We start from the raw sequence: 21,511 nt of genomic DNA on the forward strand, positions 1-21,511 counted from the left end.
GATCTCACTTCCTCTCTCCCTCCCTCCCTCCCTCCATTACACTATTTATCAGAAACTAGGAAAATAATAGTCCTCTATTCCTGCCCTCCAGGGGCAGATCTGTTTATCTTGAAGGTCACAGTCACATTTGCTCTGTTTTACTATAAAAATGGAACTCACCTTTGCTCACCTTCATCTAAGGGAAGGCTGTCTCAAACCTCATCCTGCTTGCCTCTATAATTCAGGCCACAATGCCTCAGCCTACGGTCCAACATCCCTATCCAGCTCTGTTCACTGTCCTGGTTTAGCTTCTTCCACACAGATCTTGGCAAGTTGTACCCATTTGAAAAGGTCAGAGAGTGGTACAAATTAATGTAATGTTGATGTTCTTTTTTCCTCCCCTAAAATGTCCTTCTGAGTCTTGTGAAACCAGCCAAACAAACAGAGAGGCCCTTTTTACTGCACATCATTCTTCTCTAATGACAGGTTCAGATTGGTAATGAAGCCTGTGATGATGATGTTCTCTCCTGATCACTGCCATGTGGCCCTGGCTGTAGCTCTACACCGTTGAGTCATGACAGTTCCCTTTTTACACTATTTACGTTTTAAACACTTTGTGTTTTCATTGTTAGGCACGGAGACAAAACATGTTAGGCGGCAGGTAGCCTAGTGGTTAGAGCATTGGACTGGTAACCAAACGGTTGCAAGGTTGCAAGATCAAACCCCTGAGCTGACAAGGTAAACATCTGCTGTTCTGAACAAGGCAGTTAGCCTAAGAACAGTGGGTTATCATTGAAAATAAGATTTTTTTTCTTAACTGACTTGCCTAGTTAATTAAAATAAAATAAATGTTCCAGTGCTTTTTCGGTGGCGTTAACATTAAATAAGATGGCAGTAGTCGAGTAAAGCACAGTACATGGTTGTTTAAATCTTTCTGCAATTTATCCTGCTCTCCTCTACACTCTTAGAAAAAATATATACAGTTGAAGTCGGAAGTATACATACCTTAGCCAAATACATTTAATCTCAGTTTTTCACAATTGCTGACATTTAATCCTAGTACAAATTCCCTGCCTTAGGTCAGTTAGGATCACCACTTTATTTTAAGAATGTGACATGTCAGAATAATAGTAGAGAGAGTGATCTATTTCAGCTTTTATTTCTTTCATCACATTCCCAGTGGGTCAGAAGTTTACATACACTCAATTAGTATTTGGTAGCATTGCCTTTAAAATGTTTAACTTGGGTCAAATGTTTCAGGTAGCCTTCCACAAGCTTCCCACAATAAGTTGGGTGAATTTTGGCCCCTTCCTCCTGACAGAGCTGGTGTAGCTGAGTCGGGTTTGTAGGCCTCCTTGCTCGCACACTTCCACATGCTTTTTCAGTCCTGCCCACACATTTTCTATAGGATTGAGGTCAGGGCTTTGTGATGGCCACTCCAATACCTTGCCTTTGTTGTCCTTAAGCCATTTTGCCACAACTCTGGAAGTATGCTTGGTGTCATTGTCCATTTGGAAGACCCATTTGCGACCAAGCTTTAACTTCCTGACTGAGGTCTTGAGATGTTGCTTCAACATATCCACGTCATTTTCCTTCTCATGATGCCATCTATTTTGTGAAGTGCACCAGTCCCTCCTGCAGCAAAGCACCCCCCCCCCCCCCCCCCCCAACATGATGCTGCCACCCCGTGCTTCACGGTTGCAATGGTGTTTTTCAGGTTGCAAGCGTCCCCCTTTTTCCTCCAAACATAACGATGGTCATTATGGCCAAACAGTTCTATTTTTGTTTCATCAGACCAGAAGACATTTCTCCAAAAAGTGCGATCTTTGTCCCCATGTGCAGTAGCAAACCGCAGTCTGGCTTTTTTATTGCGGTTTTGGAGCAGTGGCTTCTTCCTTGCTGGCCTTTCAGGTTATGTCAATATAGGACTCGTTTTACTGTGGATGTAGATACTTTTGTACCTGTTTCCTACAGCATCTTCACAAGGTCCTTTACTGTTGTTCTAGGAGTGATTTGCACTTTTCGCACCAAAGTACGTTCATCTCTAGGAGATGTCTCCTTCCTGAGCAGTATGACGGCTGCGTTGTTCCATGGTGTTTATACTTGCGTACTATTGTTTGTACAGATGAACGTGGTACCTTCAGGCGTTTGGAAATTGCTCCCAAGGATGAACCAGACTTTTTTTTCTTTTTATTTTCCCATGATGTCAAGCAAAGACGCACTGAGTTTGAAGGTAGGCCTTGAAATACATCCACAGGTACACCTCCAATTGACTCAAATTATGTCAATTAGCCTATCAGAAGCTTCTAAAGCCATGACATCACTTTCTGGAATTTTCCAAACTGCTAAAGGCACAGTCAACTTAGTGTATGTGAACTTCTGACCCACTGGAATTGTGATACAGTGAATTGTAAGTGAAATAATCTGTCTGTTAACAATTGTTTGAAAGATTACTTGTGTCATGCACAAAGTAGATGTCCTAACTGACTTGCCAAAACTATAGTTTATTAACAAGAAATTTGGGGAGTGGTTGAAAAACAAGTTTTAATGACTCCAACCTAAGTGTGTATGTAAACTTCCGACTTCAACTGTTTCTAGAACCTTAAACGGTTCTTTGCCTGTCCCCATAGGAGAAGCCATTTTGGTTCCAGGTAAAAGCCTTTTGGGTTCTATGTAGGACCTTTTCCACAAAGGGTTCTACAAGGAACCAAAAAGGGTTCTCCTATGGGGACAGCCAAATAACCCTATTGGAACCCTTTTTTCTAAGACAATATAAAACATACATATATTATGATGACATTTTGTGAAAATGTTGTTTGTTTTGGCCTCCGGCTAGTTTTTTTTCCGGCTGTTCATACACACATAATTTTTTATTGCGGCAAGCCAAATCTATCCCCCTCCGTCTGTAATTGGTCAACAGTAGGGATTGTTCAATGAAGTGTTTGTTGTCATTCAACGATAGACGACTTGTTTTCATGCACATTTTTTCACTTGAGAAATACTAAACTAAACATCCTAGTTAGTTGTAAAGTTGCACGACTAAGATCTCCTTGGCAAAAACATCAAAATTAATGGGAGATTTTTTTTTGTTATCTTAGATTAATCTTAAATCAAATCAAAGTTTATTTGTCACGTGCGCCGAATACAACAGGTATTCACCTTTCAGCTTACAGTGAAATGCTTACTTACAGGCTCTAACCAATAGTGCAAAAAAGGTATTAGGTGAACAATGGGTAGGTAAAGAAATAAAAACATCAGGAAAAAAGACAGGCTATATACAGTAGCGAGGCTATAAAAGTAGCGAGGCTACATACAAACACTGGTTAGTCAGGCTGATTGAGGTAGTATGTAGATATGGTTAAAGTGACTATGCATATATGATGAACAGAGAGTAGCAGTAGTGTAAAAGAGGGGTTGGCGGGTGGTGGGTGGGACACAATGCAGACAGCCCGGTTAGCCAATGTGCGGGAGCAGTGGTTGGTGGGCCCAATTGAGGTAGTATGTACATGAGTGTATACTTACAGTGACTATGCAGATATGATAAACAGAGAGTAGCAGCAGCGTAAAAAGGAGATTCATTTTGAGGAATTCTATACTGGTTACGGCGTCTCAAGATGGACTAACCAGTACTATTGCCATTTTTTTCAAATTTTTCAAGCGAATGTCTTTTCAAGGAAAGGTCGAAGGTATGTGAGCACACTAGTTTGGTTCACATAGTCGAGTTCTACTAGGCGCCCGCAAAACCGAAGCATGAGGAAGCCTTAAGCCAGAGTCCAGAGCTGTGATGAACATGCAGTGGCTTCTTCAGAAAAGAGGACTGATTGAACAGCTGTGAAACAAGCATCAGAAAGCATCAGAAAAGTGGTCTGAAACTAGGGGAACAGGAAAATACAACTCTATTAGCTGTCTCTGCCTCTGGAATTCATCAGTGCTTGTCAAGACAGCTGCCCTGAGTAGGCAATGAATTTGTTTCAAGTGTCTGTGTGCCAAAGCAAGCAACAGAAACATTACTACTCTCTAATCAAGGACTAAGCTGGCATATTCCCTCTGCTGCCACTGCCTTAGGTTTTTTCATTTCCTGTAAGAGAGAGATCGAAAGAGAGAGAGAAATAGACAGAGAGAGAGAGAAAGGCTGATGGACTTCTGTTCTGCCTCCCCTGTAAGCTTGCCCTGGTAAAAAAGTGTATTAACACTGATATCAACACACTGACCTAAAGCTAACTAAAATACTTTTTTCAACTTGATTTAAGACCTTTGATATTGAGGAAAGAGTATCTTCACTGCCATGCTAGTAGTGGCTGTATCCAATTGTAGCGCGTCCTATATGCATGTAACTCAGATGTGGTCATTGTGGGTCGCTATGTGAATACGTTGGCCTTTTACAGAGTGGCTTACGGAATGTGCCAATGAAGACAAGACCAGCAGTCGGTGAACAGAGCAGTTGGTACCATCTCCAAGAATCCAAATAAGCTAATTAAGTGTGACCAAAAAGCTTGAATTCTGCAGGCAGAGGGATTAGACTGTTTGATGAGCAGATTTAAGGGTTCAACCAAGGGGAACAATGAGAAACCCTTCTGGCCAAGCATAATATTTCTCAGAACATTTTCTTTAAACCCATGTCTCTGTGACGTGTATTTTCTCCCACTTCAGACCCAACATCCTCCATCCCTGAGATTAAGGGGCTTTTATCATGTATCCTCTCCTCTCTCATGATTTCTTAACTTTTTTGTAGTTGCTTTTTCCCCCTCTTCCCTCCTTACTTTGCTCAGAGTGGACTTTAATGGGTTTTAAGAAATGTTACATCTCTGTATGGTTATAGACAAGTGTTAGTACCACTCCACCTAACTTCTCCTCCTTTAAACAATAAATCCCTGAAAGGAAGGCTTCATGCAGGTATGAGAGATAAGAATGATTCCAACTCGGATTGAAACGTTGTCTGTTTTGTGCGTCTGATCAAATCTCCATGGGAGCATAGGAGAGTTGCGGATATTCCTTTTTTCATTTGATTATAATTAATGGACATTTTTGTAGGGGTTGATACATTTTTCATAAGGAAAAATCTACTCTGAAATTTTGAAGTGGAAATTACAAACTTCGGAAACCTTTTTTAAACCTCAAATACACTCCACAGTTCTCCTACAACAGGGTGATCAAATTAAGATCCTACATCTGTAACATGATCATTGGGATCACACCAGAGTTGTGGACATTTCTTTTTTCTTTGATACATTCTTCTGGCCTGCACCTGATAAATTGGATGTGCATATTTGTCTATTTTTTCCATTAATTATAATCCACATAATAATTCACATGTCCTGTTGCTGCATGATAATTTTCCTGCTTTAGAAAACTAGCTCAAATTAAGATCCTACATCTGCAGATAGTTTTAGCTAAATGTCACTATAAAGTATCTAGGACTGTAGCGACAGTACTGTTCATAAATTAATCCATTGATGTGGGTGTGTGCTTTTCCTTCCTTTTTCTCGCTCAGCCAACTTTCACTACTAGTTTCCTTTACAGTACACATGATCTGTATTGATTCGCAAACATCAATACAATTATATGACCGTGTACTTCCCTCTCCCTATCTGCTCTCTAGACATTCCACACCCCCAGCCTGGGAGACGAGGAGTTTGAGATCCCTCCCATCACCCCTCCTCCAGAGACAGAGTCTGGCCTGAGCCTATCGGATGTGGACTCCCCCTTCCCGGGGCACCCGCTCCAGCACAGGGGACCCTTCACCCCCCAGTTCCCCCCTCAGAGCCTGGAGCTGCCCTCCATCACCATCTCACGCAACCTCATGGACCAGGAGGGGCTCTCCAGCATCAACGGCCTGCCATTGGTGAGTACTAGACTGGACCAACATTTTTTTTACATTTACATTTTAGTCATTTAGTCATTTAGCAGACGCTCTTATCCAGAGCGACTTACAGTAGAGTGCATACATTTTATTACATTTTTTACATATTACATTTTACATACTGAGACAAGGATATCCCTACCGGCCAAACCCTCCCTAACCCGGACGACGCTATGCCAATTGTGCGTCGCCCCACGGACCTCCCGGTTGCGGCCGGCTGCGACAGAGCCTGGGCGCGAACCCAGAGACTCTGGTGGCGCAGCTAGCCCTAGACCACTGCGCCACCCGGGAGGTCGAGGCTCAACACTTAGGGTTGAGGAGTTTAATAGATACTATGGTCACATGCATAGGCATCAAGTACAATGTGCTATTAGGACATGCACCTCTTCAATAATTATAGGGTTAGGGTGGGTATAAGGTGTCAATTTGACATATTTGTTCATGCACAGAGAAAATAGAGTACCAAGCACCAACACTTGGGTACAGGATCAAGGTGCTGTCATATAAACATATAAATAAAAAAGGTCAGGAGAGCCCATGTGACCATTACAGTATGATCTGAGTACCAGGAGAATACCCTTACCCTTTATTAGGCCATTGAGTAACCTTCACTGCACTCAGTGCACACCACCAGTTGTTACTGCATCTGGCACAGCATCTGGCCCGTTTATAAAGCTGGAGGATGGAATAGTATCACAATGCCAGCTAGACAATGGTCACAGTATGTAAATACTGAATTCTGTTTCGGTTTATAAAGAAAAAACAAAGCCTACTAAAATAACCCTCTTTGTAATAGGAAAAGATATTAATGGATCATGGGCATGATGGCACAATGTATTTTCCCCCCACAGGGAGTGATGAAAGTGAGTCCCCAAAAAATGCTACGGTTTCATGGGTCTGTATACAGTATTATGTATGTTGGTTCCAGAAACCCTGTTCTGTAGATGCTGATGAATCATTCTGTTCTGTCCTGTCCCCTGCATTGTCACATGATGTGTTTCCATGCCTTTATCTACATGTTGTTATGCTCAGAGCCTGAATGCACTCAGTCAACTGACAGACAGAGCTTTGTTTGAGTTCAGAATCCCAGGTTTTGTATTTGGTTAAATAACACGATGCTACTAGAATTAACCTTTCGGTGAGAGTACTTAGAAAGGGAGTCAATGAATGGATATCCAGCTTAGCCTTCCTGTCCATTGATGTGGATGAGACTGTGGAATGGTTCCGGAACCCGGTAATCACTTTCTTTATGTTGATAGAGTTCTATGTTATAGATTCAAAACATTTTGATAGAAAAAGCATTCTTAAATGCCATTGAGGATGAAATGCATTGAGGAGGAAACGTGGAAATGTCACTCGCTGACACTATTACAGTAATATGGGATTATTATAGGAGGAAAATATGGAAGCAAAAAGCATTATAAACAGAGAGATGATGATATTGATGCTGTGTTTTTTGGGGGGTAAACTGCATTACATTACATTGAACAAAAATATCATGATAGTTTTAGCCATATTAGCCATATTATCCATGTAAAAATGTATTTCAGACCCCCCACTTTTAAACCAGACACATATGGTGAATCGCATATGATATTACAGAATATGTATTTACATTCCGATATGGGCAGGCACTGGAACATTTTATTGCCTTTTTTCCTCCCTTCCATGCTGCTGGTATGTAAAATAATTGCAGCTTTTAAAATATCTGTGCTGCATAACCGAGCCCCGGAAGGCTTTTGCCTAAAGAATTTTCATTTCATGGTCAGTTAAGCTTTTTTACATCTGGAGAAGAAACGGAACCTTGACACAATTACGGTCCTGACTGTTCTCACGACTTGGTGGAGGATTAGATTTGATTCTCCAACATTATTCCTCTTTAGCACCATTTGCATGGCTCATGTCTCTGATTGTAAGGAGACTCTATTAAAACTACAGGGAAAGAATGTGAGGTTTCTGCTCCTTTGCCTCGTGGCATTGTCACTGGGAGACTGTTGCACACTGCTCTGCTCCTTTATCACTCAGCAAACATTGTACCACAGACAGAAAGGCAGAAAGGCTTACCGACCGTGAACTCCATTATGTTCTGGATATGGGCTTGATCCCCAAAAGTCCTGAACACAGAGACAATGCAGGGAAATTACATTGATTTATGCCATTGTCTTTGGTTTGAGATTTGAAAAGGATTGAGGGAAGTAACTATTTTAATTAACTATATAGTGTTTATAAAAGTGTTATTACGTTTTAGGTTAATTTTGTCAGTGGAATGACATTGGGGGACAACATTTTGTACACTACACTGTTGTGTATCTCTTATTTGAAACGTCTGCAAGGACATATAAATAAACCATGCAAAGAAACCATAGTAAGTACGTTTCCCAACCAGCCACAGTTTTCATATTCCCCAAATAGTTTTCTCTGTTCTCTTAGCTCTGTGGCAGTGGGTAATTCGTAACTGTGATAGCCTCTCGCTGCACCACCATGACAAAAAAAAAACAATAGGTGTACAATGTACCTATACCATTTTCAAATCCCCCTCCATGTAGTTGCTCTGCCAAGTGTTCCACTAATTCCTTTCCCCTAATGCTCCATGTATGTCTTGCAAATTGGCCACAGATACTATGGTTCTACAAAGAGAAATACATGTCTGTGGGCTGGCAGAAAGCAAGTCATTATTTATTTAATCTGCTCTCCTAACAAGCTTCTGACTGTCATTTGTGTCTCGCAGCATGTGTCCTGCTGATTTGTGATTTGGTCTGTGTCAATAGTGCCAAATACTATTGGAGGTGGAACTGCCAGTATCTATTTATTTAGAGCTCCCTTCAATCTCTCTCTCTCTCTCTCTCGCTCTCTCGCTCTCTCGCTCTCTCTCTTTCGCTCTCTACGATGCACTGCACAGGCCCCTGGGTGCTATTTCTGAAAATATCTCTGTCTTCTCTATAGTATCCACAGAATTAGACTTTTCCCATATTTCCTCCCTTGTAAGAAAGCATGGCTGTCTATAAAAAGGTCCCTTCTATGTGTCATATCTTCATAATTGGGTTAGAAATAGCCCAAATATCCCGCTTGAATAAAAATTAATATGGAGTAAAATGTATCTTTCTAGGTTTGTTGCCCAAAATTGATGCAGAGATGCATGTTTATTGTATTTACATGAATACATACTGACTATTGGCCAAAGTCTAGTCAGTAGGAATCTAATCTGCATCATTTGCGCTACGTTCACCCTAATGACTTATTACACACAAACATTTAGCCAGCTAGACTAGTACATTCATCCACAGTTGTTTTGCTCTATAACCAACACCCAGCAATGCCATGCAATTTGGTCTGACCTGAGGATTTGTAGCTGACTGTATGTACAGTACGTTAATTACACCCTGATAGTGTACAGATAGTCTATGAATGTAATTCCCTAGATTCTGACCCATCACAGACTGTCTTGAATAAAATGGAAAATATGACCAGTGTTGCAGAAACTTTTTTTTTTTTACATTCTCTTATCTTCCTTCCAAGCTGAGTAGCATTAACATCAGTTGTACATCAATTTTAGAGAGTGGAGTTTTTGGTCTTTTTTTTTCTTCGTCCTGTTTCTTTTCTCTTTTTACTTTCAGCCAGACAGATGTTGTGACATATTGGGTCAGTCAGAAATGAAAGATATTCATGCAGGCATGCAATACTTGTAATGAAGTCTCAACCTGACCTTCTGTATGATTGATTCTGTAATTCAGTTTTCTCAGGCAGCCAGCACTTAAAATAGAATGATATCATGTTGAACAAGTTTTAAATACCCAGAGTGCACTGGGAGAAATGGGGGAAGGAAGGGTTTTGGGGGAGTGCATTAACTATGGGGGAGCGGGAGAAGGGGAAGGGGATGTGTAGCCCTTCAAGGTCAAGTAAAATGGGGTTGTGGAAGGGAAGAATTTGTTATTGGGCTGGTGGGTTGGATGGAGAGGGGATAGTCAGTGGACGGACTGTGACTGTGTATATGCACAGCAGTATACTGTGAGGTTGGTTAAAGCCAGAGACAGGAGAGAGGAGTCGAAAAACAATTTATCTTCATGCTATTATAGCCTTTACCAGCATTCTAAATTCCATTTTTCTCATTTGGCTTAAGCACCAAGGTTCTGCGGCCAGGGAACCAAAAAGGGAGTAAGAAAATAAGATGTACCCGTTTAAAAGCATATGCAGTAAAAGAGTATGTGCAGAGAACTGATAAACTATCTTTAATAGGACTGACCTTTCATGCTGGCGAAAGTTACTGGGGGACTCATCCTTATAATTACCATATAGATGATTTTACCCCTCTTCTGCAATGGAACATTTCCAAGAGCCTCTGTCAATGATTGAATGGAAATTTAACTTGTTAACATTCTTTTCAGACTGTTACGGCTCACACAGTGCCACTGGTAATACATTCCCCCACCTCCCCAAATTCTGATTCCAATATCTTCAAGGACAGACCCAAGGCTCTTTTCATTGACATCACTGCTATTGAGATTTTATCTCTGGTACTTCCGAATGAGTAATATTGCATTTTCAGTCCAGCTGCTGTGTTTATTAGCCAGTGTGTTGTGGAAGGGTCTCGGCTATTGTTGGGTTTTTTATTGCATCTTATACATAGTTGTTGGGATGCTTTGGTGCAGGGGAGAGGATAGGATGTGTAGTCAAAGCCAACAACCTTCTATCAAACAAGCCAATATGCTTGTGACAGCTTGACAGGTACACATGACTTGCTGTGTATCATTTTGCTGCTGGCTCCTTGAGCTTGAGTTTTTTTTAAAGGTATACAGTGGGGCAAAAAAGTTTTTAGTCAGCCACCAATTGTGCAAGTTCTCCCACTTAAAAAGATGAGAGAGGCCTGTAATTTTCATCATAGGTACACTTCAACTATGACAGACAAAATAAGATTTTATTTCTCCAGAAAATCAAAGGATTTTTAATGAATTTATTTGCAAATTATGGTGGAAAATAAGTATTTGGTCACCTACAAACAAGGAAGATTTCTGGCTCTCACAGACCTGTTTCTTCTTCTTTAAGAGGCTCCTCTGTCCTCCACTCGTTACCTGTATTAATGGCACCTGTTTGAACTTGTTATCAGTATAAAAGACACCTGTCCACAACCTCAAACAGTCAAACTCCAAACTCCACTATGGCCAAGACCAAAGAGCTGTCAAAGGACACCAGAAACAAAATTGTAGACCTGCACCAGGCTGGGAAGACTGAATCTGCAATAGGTAAGCAGCTTGGTTTGAAGAAATCAACTGTGGGAGCAATTATTAGGAAATGGAAGACATACAAGACCACTGATAATCTCCCTCGATCTGGGGCTCCACGCAAGATCTCACCCCGTGGGGTCAAAATGATCACAAGAACGGTGAGCAAAAATCCCAGAACCACACGGGGGGACCTAGTGAATGACCTGCAGAGAGCTGGGACCAAAGTAACAAAGCCTACCATCAGCAAGGGCATTGAAGATGAAACGTGGCTGGGTCTTTCAGCATGACAATGATCCCAAACACACCGCCCGGGCAACGAAGGAGTGGCTTCGTAAGAAGCATTTCAAGGTCCTGGAGTGGCTTAGCCAGTCTCCAGATCTCAACCCCATAGAAAATCTTTGGAGGGAGTTGAAAGTCCGAGTTGCCCAGCAACAGCCCCAAAACATCACTGCTCTAGAGGAGATGTGCATGGAGGAATGGGCCAAAATACCAGCAACAGTGTGTGAAAACCTTGTGAAGACTTACAGAAAACGTTTGACCTCTGTCATTGCCAACAAAGGGTATATAACAAAGTATTGAGATAAACTTTTGTTATTGACCAAATACTTATTTTCCACCATAATTTGCAAATAAATTCATTAAAAATCCTACAATGTGATTTTATGGATTTTTTTTTCAAATTTTGTCTGTCATAGTTGAAGTGTGCCTATGATCAAAATTACAGGCCTCTCATCTTTTTAAGTGGGAGAACTTGCACAATTGGTGGCTGACTAAATACTTTTTTGCCCCACTGTAGATTTTGAGTCTCCATCACAAATCCTTATTGATTGGAGAGTAGATTGCATAGACTCTAGGTTTACTTGTGTTTGATACACATGGCCATGTATACAAACACACTAGCTGGATGGAGCCTGATAGGGGAGAGAAGAGAAGGGGTTGGCTTGTTTTTTTAAATTTTACCTTTATTTAACTAGGCAAGTCAGTTAAGAACACATTCTTATTTACAATGACAGCCTAAGAACAGTGGGTTAACTGCCTTGTTCAGGGGTAGAATGACAGATTTCTACCTTGTCAGCTCGGGGATTCGATCTAGCAACCTTTCGGTTATAGGTCTAACGCTCTAACCACTAGGCTACCTGCTGCCCCGCTTGTCACATCTGGCCACTGTGCATTCGAGATAAGGACTTATTTACAGATTTATGATGACTATTAAGCTATCTTCTTAGATGTCTGCTGTGACTGCAGACAATATCTGTGTCCCAAAGGCACCCTATTCCCAACATAGTGCACTATGGGCCCTGGTTAAAAGTAGTGCACTATATAAAGAATAGGGTGCCATTTGGGACGCAACTAATATTCTAATTAAAATGCAAATGAGAGAACAGAAGTACATAAATGAACAGACTTTTTGCAGATTCACACATTACATTCACTACCACTGTAGCTGGAAATTATGTATTTCCTTTCTCAGGGACTAGTATTATCCAGGGGTGTTTTGATAGCATTGTTAACATAGATGTGTTAACATTAGGCCTAAGCTAGGGTATGTTCCCCTACTCTATAATCACTCACTCCTCTTCAAACTTTGTTTGTACAGCTTTTTTGTTACATACAGCATATATGTTACACACATTTTACATGCATGGTACTTTTTTTAACACTGTAGTTACATAGGAAATATATATATTTTTTCATATAGATTACATTAATCACTCACTCTTTTAGGTAAATAGTTGTGGGCTGTAAAGAGCCGTATATGTATTTGTAGCCACCAGTCCAGTTTATAATATTATACCACTATAGTCTGTATAGCAGGCTGGGTTATGTGATATTATTGTAACACTAGTGTAAGCTACACTGCTCAAAAAAATAAAGGGAACACTTAAACAACACAATGTAACTCCAAGTCAATCACACTTCTGTGAAATCAAACTGTCCACTTAGGAAGCAACACTGATTGACAATAAATTTCACATGCTGTTGTGCAAATGGAATAGACAAAAGGTGGAAATTATAGGCAATTAGCAAGACACCCCCCAAAACAGGAGTGATTCTGCAGGTGGTGACCACAGACCACTTCTCAGTTCCTATGCTTCCTGGCTGATGTTTTGGTCACTTTTGAATGCTGGCGGTGCTCTCACTCTAGTGGTAGCATGAGACGGAGTCTACAACCCACACAAGTGGCTCAGGGAGTGCAGTTCATCCAGGATGGCACATCAATGCGAACTGTGGCAAAAAGGTTTGCTGTGTCTGTCAGCGTAGTGTCCAGAGCATGGAGGCCCTACCAGGAGACAGGCCAGTACATCAGAAGACGTGGAGGAGGCTGTAGGAGGGCAACAACCCAGCAGCAGGACCGGTACCTCCGCCTTTGTGCAAGGAGGTGCACTGCCAGAGCCCTGCAAAATGACCTCCAGCAGGCCACAAATGTGCATGTGTCAGCATATGGTCTCACAAGGGGTCTAAGGATCTCATCTCGGTACCTAATGGCAGTCAGGCTACCTCTGGCGAGCACATGGAGGGCTGTGCGGCCCCACAAAGAAATGCCACCCCACACCATGACTGACCCACCGCCAAACCGGTCATGCTGGAGGATGTTGCAGGCAGCAGAACGTTCTCCACGGCGTCTCCAGACTCTGTCACGTCTGTCACATGTGCTCATGTGCTCAGTGTGAACCTGCTTTCATCTGTGAAAAGCACAGGGCGCCAGTGGCGAATTTGACAATCTTGGTGTTCTCTGGCAAATGCCAAACGTCCTGCACGGTGTTGGGCTGTAAGCACAACCCCCAACTGTGGACGTCGGGCCCTCATACCACCCTCATGGAGTCTGTTTCTGACCGTTTGAGCTGACACATGCACATTTGTGGCCTGCTGGAGGTAATTTTGCAGGGCGCTGGCAGTGCACCTCCTTGCACAAAGGCCGAGGTAGCGGTCCTGCTGCTGGGTTGTTGCCCTCCTACAGCCTCCTCCACGTCTTCTGATGTACTGGCCTGTCTCCTGGTAGGGCCTCCATGCTCTGGACACTACGCTGACAGACACAGCAAACCTTTTTGCCACAGTTCGCATTGATGTGCCATTCTGGATGAACTGCACTACCTGAGCCACTTGTGTGGGTTGTAGACTCCGTCTCATGCTACCACTAGAGTGAGAGCACCGCCAGCATTCAAAAGTGACCAAAACATCAGCCAGGAAGCATTGCTCTAAGTGATATTGCATCATTGTGATATTGTGTTGAAATGTTGTTACACAGATGGCCATTGCTAAAGAGCTCAGTGTGTTTAATCTGTGATGCTCTCAATGAGCAGAGAGTCACTCAGAGCACTAACTTAGCTCACTACTTGAGGTGACAATGAGACTTACACATCAAGTGGAACATTTTAAAACTGAAGATATGTAAATCAACATTACATCGCTATCCTATTGCTCGAGTTTATTTCACCATTTATTCAAAGAGAGAATTGAATGGTTGGCATGTTTTATTTCACCATTTATTCAAAGAGAGAATTGAATGGTTGGCATGTTTTATTTCACTATTTATTCAAAGAGAGAATTGAATGGTTGGCATGTTTTATTTCACCATTTATTCAAAGAGAGAATTGAATGGTTGGCATGTTTTATTTCACCATTTATTCAAAGAGAGAATTGAATGGTTGGCATGTTTTATTTCACCATTTATTCAAAGAGAGAATTGAATGGTTGGCATGTTTTATTTCACCATTTATTCAAAGAGAGAATTGAATGGTTGGCATGTTTTATTTCACCATTTATTCAAAGAGAGAATTGAATGGTTGGCATGTTTTATTTCACCATTTATTCAAAGAGAGAATTGAATGGTTGGCATGTTTTATTTCACCATTTATTCAAAGAGAGAATTGAATGGTTGGCATGTTTGCATCATTAAATTGTATTCTATTCCGTCTCTGGTGGAGTATTTCTATGTAAATATTGAATACATTTCTGCCTTGTAGACTGTTTTGTGATAGGTAGTAGACATGGCATATGAGAAAGATGGGAGACAAATGGATTGTAAATTCAATGTTTCTGTTCTGAGAAGGTGTTTGAATATTGTTTTGAAGACAGGGTTCGTAAGGTTCTCTCAATAAGCAAGGTGTGTGGATATATGATGTGTTGATGTTGGGAGAGATGGAGTTTGTGCTGCTGCTGAATACCAGATGGATACCCAGGGAGAACACACAAACACACACACACCTCCCAAACAAATCACATTTTTGTTGTGTTTGGTTATTTTTCACTATTTCCTGTCAGCTCCGCTGCATCCCTGATCATTCTCCCCTCTGAGAGAATGGCAGGCCATGTAATTCCATCCTCGGTGCAATCAATGCAAACATCTACCTCTCCCTTTACATAAAGAGCTTTTGAAAACCATAATGTTTTATCTGGAAGATATATTAGAAAATATGAAGATGGTATTGATGGTATCATATACTCAGCATTGTATACATGCCCATGACACGCCAATCATATCCCTTCAGACAGTTGAATTATAGAGTTGATTATACAGTATATAAATATATTTTCACTCTTTGGCAGTTAAAGTATGATCTATGAAACCTGCCAGCAGATAGCATTTAATCTTTAAACATACTGGAGGAGGTATCATTTGTGCCCCCGTCTGCCAGCCAGGGGAAATGTATAACCTTCAAAATGTCACAGAACTTCACAGAAATGTATAGCATTTTTATTTGTTGCATGGCATTAAATCCAAAATGTCTTCGAGGTAGTCATTGTGCATACAGATGTTTTTGTCCTGGTATTAGAGGTTTTGTAGCCTAACCATCTCAAGGGTACTAACTCTGTCCATTATACACCAGGGTCTGAGCAGTCAAAGCTGTGCCACAGATTTCCATACAATAGAGTGTTGTGAACTGTATCAATTGAGCTGTGAAGCTATCAAACTGGCGACTCAGGTTTCAAGATAACTTCTCCCATTATCAACTATGATGAATTAAAGACCCAGGGCCATGTGTTATGTTATGTGATGCATTGTGGCCATGTGACAGTCTGGAAGAATGTGATGACTAGATTATTTTACTGCTATGCTCTGGTCCAATATCTGTTTGTGCTGTATAGCCCACTCCTATTTGGTTGTCATGCCAAACAAATAGCTATATAGCACAAACAGATCTGGGACCAGGCTACAGATACAGTACGGTCTCTTACAAGATGCTGTCATATTTACTGACTTTTCCCTCTCTTTCTCCTCTGATTCAGAACATGCAGGGCCACCTCCGCCAGTACCCCCCTAACCCCGCCATGGTCATGAGATCCATCATCAGCATGAACAACCCCAATGGTATGATGTCCCGGAACCAGCTGACCACCATCAACCAGTCTCAGCTCAGTGCCCAGCTGGGCCTGAACATGACAGGACCCAAAATCCCCCATACTTCGCCCTCACCACCAACCAGCAAGTCGGCCACGCCCTCACCCTCCAGCTCTATCAACGAGGACGACCAAGACCAGGACAATAGGGTGAGTGAGGAAAACTCTATGAAACTGCCTTATATAAAAACACATTTTAAAGAAGGCTGCACTAAGACTGTGCTCACTTTAGTGTGAAATAGACCTGATTGAATATCACAGTGACTGCTTGATATTCATATACATTTGTTGAGAGTGGTTGTGTTAGTAAAGTGTCACATGCACATTCCTCTGGCACTACAACAAGTCACCATTGAATTACATTCATCTGTCTAAACCAGATCACTCTTCTTGTAACAGGTAATGGCAGGAGAGAAGCGCCCAGCGCCAGATGCTGGGAAGAAGCCCAAGACCCCCAAGAAGAAGAAGAAGAAGGACCCCAATGAGCCCCAGAAGCCAGTTTCAGCCTACGCCCTGTTCTTCAGAGACACACAGGCCGCCATTAAGGGTCAAAACCCCAACGCCACCTTCGGAGAGGTTTCCAAGATAGTGGCCTCCATGTGGGATGGCTTGGGAGAGGAACAGAAGCAGGTAATCCATCATTATCTGTCAGAACAGTCCTACGCTATGACGTTTACATCACTGGGTCTGCATTCACAAAGGCTGTGTTTACACAGGCAGCCCAATTCTGATCTTTTCTTCGGATCAGTTCTGTTCTTCAGCTCTGAAAAAGATCTGATGTGAAAAGATCTGTGATTGATCAAAAGACCAATTAGTGGAAGAAAAAATACATCTGAATTGGGATGCCTGTGTAAACGCAGCCATAGCATCTCAGACTAGGAGTGTTGATTTAGAATCAGTTTAGCCTTTTAGATCACACTGAATATGATTATATATGAAGAGGACAGGGGAGACTTACCAGATCCTGAATGAGCACTTCTACTCTGAGATGCTTTGTGAATACGGGCCCTTGACTTTTATATCTGATTGAGAAGCAAATGCATGATGATCAATTAGCAGTAATTGCTCTAAGGGGATGCATAAAGTCAGATTGTATAATTTTTCCTGCCTGCTCTTTTCCCAATCAATATGTCGAGAGCTACAGAAATAAATCGATGAATATAGACATCAAAAGTAGAAGGCTTTTTAGTCAGTTATATTGTGCTGCCTATGCCGGCAGTTATATCTTGTATCTCTTTACAGAGTGATCCTTTGTTTGTCACCTGTCATTCACACCTGTCTGTCTTGTCATAACAGGGCTATAAAAGCAAAACAGAGGCTGCTAAAAAGGAATATTTAAAAGCCCTCGCTGCCTACCGCGCCAGCCTGGTTTCAAAGGTGAGACACTGCTTTCACTTTTCAGCCAACAGAAGTGTGAACTGCTGGGAAGAAGCCCAAGAACCCAACTTTTATTTCTGACTTGTTATATTTTTGATTTGACTTGATTATTATTGATATTGATGTTTGTTTACTGCATTGTTGAGGAGCGCTGCATTTCACTGTACCGTTTATAACAGCAGTATCCTGTGCATGTGACAAATAAACATTGATTTGATTTGAATTTCATTATGACAAATAGTAAACTTAGATATTCAAATGTTCCTGCACGAGCTGCATCCACATCATGAATCGTTTCAAGATTGCAATCTTAGAAAGTAAGAGGATTTATAGCTAGACGTTGTTACCTCAGGCTATTGTCTAAATAAACATATTTGTTTAGTGAGTAAGTCTAGTGTCTATTCCTAGTCTGTATCTAACATGCTGTTGTTTCACTTCCAGGCTGCCCAGGAATCAGCAGAGGCTCAGACCATCCGTTCAGTCCAGCAGACCCTGGCCTCCACCAGCCTGTCCCCAGGTCTGATGCTGCCTTCGCCACTCTCCCAGCACCCGTCCATGTCCTCCATGTCCTCCATGGCCCAGGCTCTCCAGAACGGCATGCCACGGGCCATCGCCCCCAAGCCGCTGCAGATGAGGATGGGGGGCAACCAGATCGTGACCTCGGTGACGGTGCAGCACCAGAACATGCCCAACGGTGTGCCATCCCAGCTGCTGAACCAGATGGGTGGAGGTGGTGGAGGAGGGGCCATGGTGGCCGGAGCCCAGCCCACGGCCGTGTCCCAGATGAGCCCGCCCATGCAGGGTGGCGTGGGGGGGCACATGCAGCAGCTGCAGCAGCAGCAAACACAGCAGCAGCAGATGCAGCAACACCTGCAGCACCACCAGATGCAGCAGCAGCAGATGCACCACCAGCAGATCCAGCAGCAGATGCAGCATCAGCATTTCCAGCACCACCTCCAGCAGCAGCTGCAGCAACACAACATACAGCAACAGCAGCAACAACAACAACAGCAGCAGCAGCAGCAGCAGCAGAGGCATGACATGCAGCAACAGCAACTGCAACTCCACCAGATGCAGATGCAGCAGCTCCACCAGCAGCAGATGCAGCAGCATCTCCAACAACAGCAGCAACAGCACCAGTCCCAGTGTTCCCCACCACAACACTCACCTAGCACGCCTCAATCAGTGGGGGGCTCCGCCTCCATGGGCAGTCCCCAACCCGCCCCCCAGCAGCCACACCCCTCCCAGATCCAGGCCCACGCCCAGGTTCTGTCCCAGGTCTCCATCTACTGAGCCAAATGAATGGAAGATATCTATCTTATCTCAAAGAAGAGGAATAGAAATAAAAGCATAATTTCCACGTTGCTTTTCTAAGTTGCACTTAAGAAGTGTGTAAGAATTAGAATGTTTTACAAAGAACTTGTCCATTGTTATAGACGGATATGAATACCTACGTAGACATGTAAAGGGGCAGATACCTTAGCTGGATTTTGTCTATAAAATAGGCTGCGCTATGAGGAAAAGTCGGTAGGCACATGCCCATTGATTGTTTATTTTTTGTTTGTTTGTGTTTCTCCGCTCAATTGTCAATTCAAAACTGACTTTGGGCACATTTGTGAAAGGACTGGTGTACCTGACTCACACAGGGGAAGGAATGCCCTGTTTTTATTTAACGATAAAGCTTTATTTATGAGGTCAAAGTTGTCAGTTCAGCCCAACTACTGGACACAATGAATGGATTTCAATAGGCATTTTTTGCAGCTCTAACCTCTCCCAGAGAAGAACACCTGAACTGAATGACTTACAGGTACAATACTGGAGACCAGTAATCCACACATTAAACTTGTTTCCACACTGGCCATTATATTATGGGACTTTCTACCTTTTTCCCATTTTTCTCTTGCCCTACATTCCTGCAGATGTAACTGTTTAACAAATTGTCTAAAGGAAACTCTCCATTAAACCATCATGCATTTCAGGCCAATGTGATATCTGAGTGCATTCATCCTATGGCATGAAGGCAAGAGACAATATCTTAAGGAAAAAGGGAACTGAAAAATGTCTTGGGGATTGTGGGGGTTGCTGGATGGAGGAATGGAGGAATGGACAGATTGAGAGACATAAACTGCCATAAGATCATTTATGTCATCATATGTCATCAAACTGTAAATGTAACCTACTGTAAGTGTTTTGTAGAGTTGGGGACCTCCTCTTTCCACTAAAATACCCATTTGTTCAAAAAGTGTGTGTAAAACTGGCGCTCCAAAAAATCCTCCTTTTATGTATTTGTTTTTACCTCAGATGTTTAACAATTAAATTATGTTTTTTTTGTGTGATAAAGGGGATATTTTATGGTAAATGAAAAATTTCACGATCAAGGTTGATGGTTTTATGATTGATTTATGTATTTTTACACTACGTACTCCTTGATACTACAAAACTTATCAAAAGTAAGAAGAAGTAGCAGAGACACTTTGTTGCACTGTCAGAGCCAATTGAAAAGGCAATGGGGGTATTTTCTTGCCAGATTAAGTGATATATCCATGATGAAAAGAGAAGCGTTGTACATTTTTCATATCACCTGTTGTAAAGTTTTAATATGTGAGGCTGTAATTAAAACATTGGTAAAATGACCTGTATGATTACTATATCACGTAGTGCATTTCTGCTCTTTTATACTTTTTTATGAGTTATAATAGCAGCACTTCATTTGTTTGTATTTTGCTTACAGATAAAAATCCAACTGCTTTTTTTAAACTGTCCATAGAATAAATGCATTTTAGTATGAATATTCTACTTGTTTTTGAGCTCTTAATAGGACATTTAATTTAACGTTTGAGTTTAAATGAAAACACAACCAGAGACATTCCATCTATTATACGATATTAGCCATAATTTTGTATGACGTCTTCTTATTGTTAGCTATTGAAAAATGTGAAGAGAAAAACAATATTTATGAATAGAATTATTTCAAGATAGTAAAAAAAAAAAGATTTGTATGCTTTATATGGAGTAAATAAGACGTATAATATAATAATAATAATAATAATAACGATGCAGGGATATAAAACCTACTTCTCATGTTGCCATTATTATAGTGTGTATATGTTTCTCTATGATTTCAACATGGAGTACCAACCATTGTAACTGTGTCAAACAAACAGTGTTGAGACTGGAAAGAGTCAGCATGTAACTGGTGCTTGTCTCAATAACAGTCCTCATTCTCACTGACAAATGTTTTGGATTCTGACTCTTTCTTCACCAGGAACTAACCGTTTCGTACCACCACATATTAACTACTTCATTTCTAAGATAGCCTATCTTCAGGGGGCTCTGAGCTTACATCAACATGGAGAGTGAGTGGGGGAGGGAAGCCTGGCAAACAATAATTATCATACATCCACAATGAGCAGCAAAGCCATTAGACTACGTAGGGGGGAGGGACGTTTATCATAAACCAATTGTGAAATAAATCTGGACCTGTAAAAAAATGGTGAAATAAAACTCATGCATATTTTATACCGCCGATTGATATAATTTTCAAAAAGTGGCTTTGTATTCAATTAGTTAGTTTGAAAAGGCATTTGTAATTTCGTTTTTGAGGGCTGGCTGCTGTTGCTGTAGTGTGTAGTGATTGGCTCTTCATCTCTGTGTGGAGCAACGATGCCCATTTCTCCGCCCGGCTTGATTAATTGCAGCATCTGTCCTGTCAGATTGCAGTAGTGAAGAGGTCTGC

At 41.7% G+C, this 21,511-nt stretch overlaps 1 protein-coding gene across 1 annotated transcript in view; it reads left to right on the plus strand.

Annotated features, from left to right (window-relative positions):
* The window catches only part of LOC129834651 (TOX high mobility group box family member 3-like), a 65,558-nt gene extending 45,150 nt beyond the window's left edge, over window positions 1-20,408 (plus strand). Inside the window, exons 3-7 of the mRNA XM_055899845.1 lie at window positions 5,579-5,821; window positions 16,288-16,548; window positions 16,798-17,028; window positions 17,695-17,775; window positions 18,217-20,408. Of these exons, the coding sequence (XP_055755820.1) occupies window positions 5,579-5,821; window positions 16,288-16,548; window positions 16,798-17,028; window positions 17,695-17,775; window positions 18,217-19,068 (1,668 nt within the window). The 3' untranslated portion in view covers window positions 19,069-20,408. The remainder of the gene's footprint in view (window positions 1-5,578; window positions 5,822-16,287; window positions 16,549-16,797; window positions 17,029-17,694; window positions 17,776-18,216) is intronic.
* Window positions 20,409-21,511: the final 1,103 nt, after the last annotated feature.

The sequence above is a fragment of the Salvelinus fontinalis genome, chromosome 35, assembly GCF_029448725.1.
Source record: "Salvelinus fontinalis isolate EN_2023a chromosome 35, ASM2944872v1, whole genome shotgun sequence".
Classification (NCBI taxonomy): Eukaryota; Metazoa; Chordata; class Actinopteri; order Salmoniformes; family Salmonidae; genus Salvelinus; species Salvelinus fontinalis.